The following is an 8,975-nucleotide window of genomic DNA, read 5'->3' as shown; positions in this document are numbered from 1 at the left end:
CTATTTTCCCGTTGCTGTTATCCGCGGAGCTTCCGTTGTTAGAGGTATTCGATGTAAAAGCCGAAAAATTAATGACTCCAGAATTGAGTACCGGTACATGTGTATCATAAGCAGAAAAATTCCTATTCGTAGAATTAACATTGCCGCTGATATTCATTTTGCCGAAAAAAAACAAAAAACCTGGTGTAATGTGCACTACTGGAAATACTTGGGGAATGAGACCCTTCCGGCAACTATTTATGAAAATGAAAATTCAACCAGTCAGCTATGCTAGGCCGAAATCGATTAATAAGTAAATTAGGAAGCGGATGCTACCGGAAGCTGTTGTAAATACCGTGCTTGATTAACTGAATCAGGAAATTCGCGCGACTGTTGAATATAAGTGACCTTTAATTCCCTTCTTGCATAATCAGTACGTAAACTCAGAGACACTGAGCACGTCACAAAGTGACATTGCGGTTTCACTGCGGTTCCGCGACGAACATACCAGCTGGTAATTACAATACGAAATAAACTTCAACAAAAATGTCGCCGCATACATTGCTTTTGTTGACTGAAGTTATCGATTACTGAAAGCGTCGAACACGTTGATAGGGTAATAAAAGCTTTAGCATACTCATTGCTGACGTAAATGACGGCACAACCGCTCACAATACTCATAATTTTGGTTCAGTGCTTGTTTGGACGCAAACTGATCGAGAGCTTTGCAAAATTCAAGATCGTGTATTCGTCGGTATCGTGACATTAGTAAACCTGTGGTTGCATTTTTGCGTTAATCTTACACTTTTATGAATGCATTTGCTGACTTCAGCGTGCTTTTTGCTTTTTATTGTTTTGTTGTCATCATTCAGTAGCAACTACTTACCTACTTACTGGTTAGTGGTTTCAGAATAATAATTATTTATAAGTGCGAAGTATTCACATTTTTTTGAAAGTACTCGTTTGTGATCGTTAACCGTATTTGTACAGATACGATCCTGATGAAATAATTAGGTAAATAATAATGGTGCATGTACTATGTACATAACAATACGTATCTTCAATGATCAAAGCACCGCCAGCACCACTGAGTACTGTATGTATATATACGAGTACCCCAGAGCGAAAAATTATTTTGCATTTGTGTTCGTGTCGAGACATTTGTCCTATGCATTTGTCCATTTTGGTATTCCGTTTCATGTAATACCATTAGTGTTAATTCTGTAAGCACACGCCACAAGTTCTCAACTGATTGTAGAATCTGTATGTACATCTATATATAATGCAAGCACGAACTTACGGACAAAAACAAAGAATCTACAGATCTCATCGAACGTAAGAAATCAGTAAGGCAAAAGTTGTGGCCAATACTAAATCACCGACAAAATTCTAATGGTTTAACGCTGCCGTCCAGTGGTATACAAACATTAATCGGGGTAACGCTTCTGCAGTCGTCAAGTGAAAACTATGACGTGTTTCCATTCAAAACTTTGTAGGAAACTGGTGGATAAGAAGTACTCCCTTTATATCTGGTAACAATTATTCTCTTCATATCAAGTTTCATTCCGGCGCTTCCATAGCAATAATTGTCGCGTAGCGTTATATACGAGTATGGCATATTCCGCAAAGGCGTCTAATGCCTGGAACATCGCCGCGTATACAGTTGTCTTTTACAAAATAGTTGTCCACAGATGTTGCCAACGACCACGCGTAAATCGGACAAAACCAACGTGAACACGATGGGATCGATAAAGCACTGAATTTCATACATAATTTGTCCAGTCTTCCGCAACTCTTCATAAACATTCGAATCACTGCCCAGCACCGTCTGTATGATGTTGGTCACTTTGGTGGGTCCCCAGCAAATCAGCACGCTCAACGTCATGGCCGTTAGAACGTAGAACGGTCGCTTAACCCCCTCTCTGTGTCGTGTGCTGCCCGCCTGCGGTACATGAGGCAAGGTCACCTTCTCCGATGCGCCGCCAAGGATTATATTGGGATTGAAGAGCCTCGCACTGACCTTCTGCGTTGAGTGTCGCTTCCAGAATAGCAGCGGGTAGGCTCCCAGAATGATGAAAAAGGGCACTTGAAAAAATCCACGTAGCAAAAAATCTGAATACATTTTCTGTGATCCCGTGTCAATATCGCAGGAGGTGACGTTAAGTGTCGGACCGCGATAGTATGCAAAGTCGATTATAATAATAGGCAAAATTACTAAATGGCAGTATACAGCGCATCCGATACAAATGCATTTCGCCATAGTTTTAGTATGCTGCTGTTTATACGAAATGGGAAAGACGATGGCCCAGACGCGGTTTAATGTGATCAGCAGATGCGCATGTCCGAGGATGGCGCTACCAATCCAGTCGTTAATAATTTGAAAGTAGCAGGCTGTTGTTTTGGGATACCAGTCGGTGCTGATGCTGTCGATAATTCGCATTGGATCGGCAATCGCCAGGTACAAATTGCTGGATAACAGATTCATCACGTACAGAGCAAACGGTGAGCGTAGCTCGCGGTGAGTAAGAAAGGTCATAAGGACAAGGCCGTTTGTCAGGAGGGTCAATGCCATTGCTATAGCGGAAAAGGTCATCCTTCCATAATTATTATCGCAGCTTGCGTTGTTTAATGCGGTGGTATTATGCAGCATCTGGACGACAGAATAATTCGCATCAGAAGAATTATCGCGAGTCATTTTTGCCCGTGTTTGACTTTAAAAATCTCCAGATTTCGTGTTTGTAAAGCCCGCACGTTAAGCATAATCACGATAGGACAGCTTCGAATCGCAATTTTATATGGCTTAAACAAAAATTCGTTTAGCTCTGTTTAAGCCGGTTAATCCGTATAAAATAATGCAACTGGAAATAGAGCAGCCAGCTGTCGATGCTGCACTAGTACATACGCTTGATTAGCTCAATCAGGAAACATCCGCAATTCAGGAACTGATGCGACCTTGAACCACTGCGGCGCTTATCGGATTAACCTGGAATCATGTTATAGGAGGACTTTTTTGCAGTGCGTCATACAGGAACAGCTGTGTGCTCGTTATACGAGTAACAAGGGTAATATGCATGCTTAACGGAATTCAATTTTGCATTATAGCATTCCTGAAAAGAATTTTTTTTGCAACGATGATGGGAAAGATGATTTTGGCATACGTATCCTCTGTGGATCACAAAATAATTAGGTGTGTTTTACCTACGTCACGTGAAAAATACCGGGTAATGGAAAATTGATTGGTACGTTAAGAGTGGCATGAGTAATCTGGTTTACTGGTACATTACCGTTTTGCCTGAATAAAGACTGGATCATTATACCACTTTCGACAGCACCGACGATACCATCAAATGCACAGGCTGGTTTCTGTGTTCTTTCCTACCAGGTAGAACGCCGTAATAATTCTCGCCATGGACTATGAAGGCCATTTACGATATTAGCGCAATAAGAGAACCAAGGAAAGAATATTGGAGATGGTTCAGAATTATGAGAAGGCCATGAAAGTGGAAATAAACATTAAAATTGTAATACTGTAAGTCCTGAACAAGCAGCTCTTCTGATTGAAAGGCACAATCGGCACTCTTTTCAATACAATAATAATTTACAGTAATTGAGTATGCTACTGATCGGCTGTATTCTTGGAAAGCCGAAGTGAAAATTCGAAAGATCGGAAGCTGTGTTGATCCGTCCCATGATCAGTACTTCCGCCTGGTAATTCAGATGCAGAATAATATTAACAGATTCTTGTGAGAGTTTACGGATACAGTGTAAAGTACGCAAACACCTGTAAATGTCACTTAAAAATATTAAACTTATGACGATTTTTTACAAAACAGGGGTACATTTCGAGTCAAATACAAATTATTGTTTACAACAACAAAAGTCCAGTTATCGCTGCCGTTCCTTCCAGTGTTCCGAGTACGGAAGCGGCGCTGTCTCATGGGATTTCGAGGGGTATGCGTTGTCGAAGAAGCTCATGAGAGCGCGGTTCATTGGCATAGCGGTTTATTAACATCGCGGTTATGATTAACATAGCACAGAAAATCTTGTACAAATTTAAATCAATATTCTCTTGAAATTATTATTACATAGTTTTAACATCCAGTCTATTTCCCCCGGCAAAAAATGGAGTGAGCTGATGGGTTGACCTTTAGAATGAGCTAGCGAGGTGACCTTTAAACAATCCCGTGTCGTGATAATTCCCTCTGTTAGATCATTATTGTCATTAGTTTGGTGACTTGGTCAGAGCAGAACATAATGAAATTCCTGATGCTTCCTTTGAACATAAAAACTACACAGAAGAAGAGCTACATTATGTGTCAAAGTTCAGCCAATAGTGGTCTCAAAACCCTACGGACACCGGCGCGCCACTATCGTCCATTTTTGCACGGGTATGATCAGTAAACAAAACATTGTCTATAGAGGATTCGACCGTTGCGTATTACAAAGGGAAATGCTCCCAAATGGCTACCATACCAAGTTGTCAAAACTGCACCTTGTAAACATAAAGTGTGACGACTGTGTAGCTAGCCAGCTAGCCAGTAAACTCAGCTGACTGTACAGATCTGTACGCTGGGTACAAGTACAGAGACCTTAACAGAGTCTACTGGTCTATAGAAGCATAATTATCCTAAAACGTAACAATATTTACCTTTACCAACAAGGGCACAGCAATGGAATTGCACTCGATTGAAAATTATCCAAGCACTCTTGCGATTACTGATTTCAAACAAGAAAGTGCGCAATGCAACGGTTCAAGGATGGCCACCATTAAGTTTACTTCGTGCGCTATGGTTTTATTGAGAATATAATTATGCATCATATATTGTTTTTCCAGTAGCAATGTTCTTCGGTGAAGAATGATGAATATGACAGGTATAAAGAAGCCACCAACGGAAGGGTTTCTTGTGCGACTGACAAAGCCGGTTTTCTGGCTTGTGCGCATCGCCGGCCATGGAGTATCCATATTCGCAAGCAAACAGCCGTACGGATGCTCGCCGTATTTTCTCATTAAAAGCGCGATGCTACTTATCTGGATACATGCTTTGTTGGGAGGCCAAATTATCATATCATGCATTAAAATCGTCAGCCGCTTTCCTTCAACAATTAATTCGGCCGCTGACATCGTGGACGTCGCTAATCTATTATGCTCCAATACAGCGCAGATAGTCGCTACGTTCTATTTTTTCCTGGTGTCCCCAAGATTCTCTTATGCCATCCACAACATTGACACATTGCTGCAGAGACATTTGCGAAAAGCCCATAAATTTTACGTGAGGGTCTTCTTTTTGTGCTTGATGCTGCTGATACTAGCAAACAACGTTTATGATGTTTACTCGCAAATTCAGAGTGACGCTTTGAATCACAACGAACCATATGATTGGATGCGGGTCCTTGGACCTCTCAATAATGCCAAAGCGTCAAAAACCATTGGCCGATTTCTCGTCGTGTGTGATAGCGTGAATACTATAGCAGGCCAATTAACGCGCGTGGCGCTGTTCTCAGCCGTTCTCGCTATTGGACTCGGGTTTCAAGCACTGCTCAACGATCTGAAAATTTCGCTGCACAACCGCTTTTCCTTTGCGGCGTTAGAGCAAGGAATCGAAGCACATGACAAACTGGTCAAAGTAGCCAGACAACTGGAAGATCTCCAGAGTTTCGTATCTTTCTTGTTCACCGTCTTTGATATCTTGGTAATTGTGCAATGGATATCAAAGGCTCGACAAGGAACGGTCCATGCACCACCGGTATTTCTTACAATGATAGCTGTGGATCTGACTGTACGAATGGTGGTGCTAATTTACACCAGCGAACAGGTAAAGTTTCAGTACTACTGAGCAACCACTATGAACTTATCGGTAGATCTAGAATCCTACAACCATGTCGCTGGGCAGGGTGTCCGTTAACGGATTACTAGTTTCCAGCTGTATTGTCAGAGGCACATGACTGCGCCTGGTGCATACGGCCCACCATGGACGTACTGCACTCATGCTTGCCATACCGCCTCTCTCGCTGTACGTACGTGTGCTGCTGCACTGCACTCATACCCGCTGAAGCGGATATATGCGGCGCACACACTGAGCATACTTGCTCTCTCGTCCCTCTCTCGCTGTATGACTCAGCGTACGCTCGCGTTGGATTGAGTCCAGTCTGCGCATCATCACACAGCTGATGGCACACAGCACGTGCTTGCCGCCAGTTGCTTCTTTCACGCCTTGACGAACGCTCAAGAGCTCTTCTAGCATTCACTTGCTTGTTAGCCATCAGTGCTTTGTTTTGCTTTCCCTGCTATTACGCAGCATTGTTCCCTTTATTTGTACAATAAAGCACACTCGTGATCTCCTCGCGCTTGCCTGTTACATGGTAAGCAGAATCGTTTGGTTTTCTTTCGACGGAACCTTTGAGGAGACGGTGAAGGCTTCATTCACGGAGAACCTGTCTGGAAACCTTTTCAGTCTCTGTCAGACCGATTGCTGAAGCAATCTCTGCACTGACTGTCGATCAGAACGGTCGCATCGTCTTACAGCTGAGGAAAACGGGGATCACTGAAGTGATTCCTACCCAGCTGGTGAGCACAGTTCCTTGGTCTCTTCCACATTGAAGAGCGGAATCTCATTTCCCGAACGTACGGACATTTTCTTCTCCCAACTGACGGATCAGACTCGAACGAGAGTCTGCAGCGCGATAGGATTACTCCAATAATACGGGGACCTTCGCTTTGAACAGCGACCCGCAACTTTACTCGCGGATTTCAGCACGGAAACGACGGATTTCCGACCTCGGACGGAGGAAATCGACCGGAACCGACACCGACACCGACACTGGTAAAGTCACGGTTATAGGTCGATTTTAGCCGAAACTAGGTCGGCATTTCACTTTCTAGTGGTAGAAAACGATTTCTATCCGTAAGATTTAAATTTCTAACGGTTAAAAAGTAATTTTCGACGGAGAAACCGACTCGGAATTTTGCTTTTGGTCGAGAACCGACCTGCTAGGTCAACGAACCTGTCTAGACAGTCAGACAAAGGCTAACCGGCAACAGGTCGGAAATTCTCTTATTTTTGATTTCTAACGGTGTTTCGACCACCAGAAAATCTTCTTAATTAACAAAACTAATTTCTAACGGTTAAAAACTTCAAAATCCGACTAGATAAACTTTCTAGCCGACCTAAAATAATTTGTTTTTCTCGCGGGAAATAGCGCGAAAATTCTCGAACTTCCTTGTGACGTCATAACGACCGCTTATCAGTACTTAAGAGGCAGCCAATCAGCGTGCAGGGGAAAGTTCCCATAGCCTAACATAGGCGTGATTCATCGTTTTTTGCAAATTTTGCACGCGGCTCGCATTCCGTGACGTAGGCAGAAGTGCAAGACCACTTAACCTGTTACGTCACACTGGTCAGCACAGTAGCATAGGACGTACTACACCGTACTACTATTACGTACTGTACTGTACCATTGTACTGTATATTAATACCCTGTGTACTGAGTCACCAACAGACACATCAACAACAACAACAACATCTCACCGGACGGTCCTGACCCTTGGAAGTTCCTGAACAAAAAGACATTTTCTGATTTTGCCGAACATCTTCACACAGAAGATCGTTCGACTTTCTCTTTCTAACTGATTAAACTTTTAAGGCTCCACTAGAGCCGACCTGACTTGACAACAATGTCGAATCCCCGAGAGGATCAGTACGCGAGAAAGTTCAACACGGACTATTCTCGGCGTGCGAACATGACCGGGAAGTACTCACTTCGGTACGCCGGTCAAGACAAAAGTCAGCCGTCCTCAACCGACTCGACTAAGTCGGCCGAAGCAAGGGAGAAACGCAACGAACGCATCCTCCTTGCCGACTCGAATCCGACTTCGGATGACAGTTTCGAGGACGCCCGGGATAAAACATTCCTGGAAGCCCCAGCTGACACAGCAGCCCCGTCCCACCCGACCAAGGGGGAAGCGGAACAGCCGCAAGCTGAGACCACATTGTCTCATACCGACTTGGAGTCGAGCTCACACAGAGCTCAGGGCTCGGTAGTCACAAAGACAACCGAGCTCGGACGGCATTCACCCAACAGGACGGAAGAGGTGCCGAAGCCGACTTCGCCCAACATGGACGTTCCGACTAACCAAGTCGGAAGGAAATCGCCGACCACACAGGCCGAGCGAAAATCTCCGACTAAGCAAGTCGGTGAACAACAACCTACAGCGGCCGACCAACAAATGGTCGACAAGCCGCCGGCAAAAGAAGTCGGTCAACAGCAGGCCGACCTGCCACAAACTCAAGGGGCCGAACAAACGACTTCGACCGGAATCGATAAGCCGACAACAGAAGTCGGCAATGTCCAACCGACCACACAGGTCGGAAGGATTTCACCGACCTCGAAAGTCGGAGAAAAGGAAGTCGGCAACAAGCAACCGACTTCCCTGGAATGGCAACCAACCGACACAAAGTCGGATGCGGCCGTCCAGCCGACTAAAATACCAACCAGAACGGAAGATTCCGAGGTACCGCCACGAAGCGGCCCTCGCCCAGCTGGATCGCCGACCAGCATACCAGCACCCAATGAAAGGGTTATTTCACCGTTGAGCCGACCTTCGCCAACCGGAAGCGAGTCGACTCGAGTAACCGAAGCTCAACAAACGGCGAAGCCGACTAAGGCGACACAAAGTCGACCTGTCGACCTGAAGATCCGACCTTCACCGTTGATGTTCGAACCTGGCGAACTCGGTAGCGAAAGGACCCCGACACCGAACGACGAAGTCTTTGACACAACAAAGGTGTCAAGACCGAACAGTGCGGACGGATTCTTCACAACACCGGTGAAGTCCAACCAGGACGACCTCACCTACCAGGCCAGTACACTCGAATATACGGCTGAAAAGTGGATAGCGGCAACACCGCCCGAAAGGATCGTAGACGTCGACCTACTCCGCTCGAGATGCCGTAGACTGACCACTCAGATCGCTTTGGCAGACAGAATTATCGACTCGG

At 44.8% G+C, this 8,975-nt stretch overlaps 1 protein-coding gene across 1 annotated transcript; it reads right to left on the bottom strand.

The window, feature by feature from the left end:
- Positions 1-1,348: 1,348 nt before the first annotated feature.
- Positions 1,349-2,791, bottom strand: LOC129599117 (somatostatin receptor type 1-like). The gene has a single exon (XM_055497257.1). The coding sequence runs from the start codon at positions 2,672-2,674 to the stop codon at positions 1,613-1,615; it is 1,062 nt and encodes a 353-aa protein (XP_055353232.1). The 5' UTR covers positions 2,675-2,791; the 3' UTR covers positions 1,349-1,612.
- Positions 2,792-8,975: the final 6,184 nt, after the last annotated feature.

This window comes from Paramacrobiotus metropolitanus, unplaced genomic scaffold (assembly GCF_019649055.1).
Source record: "Paramacrobiotus metropolitanus isolate TYO unplaced genomic scaffold, Prichtersi_v1.0 Parri_scaffold0000138, whole genome shotgun sequence".
Taxonomy (NCBI): Eukaryota; Metazoa; Tardigrada; class Eutardigrada; order Parachela; family Macrobiotidae; genus Paramacrobiotus; species Paramacrobiotus metropolitanus.
The sequence above is the reverse complement of the archived record's forward strand: the minus strand, read 5'-3'. Positions and strand labels throughout refer to the sequence as shown.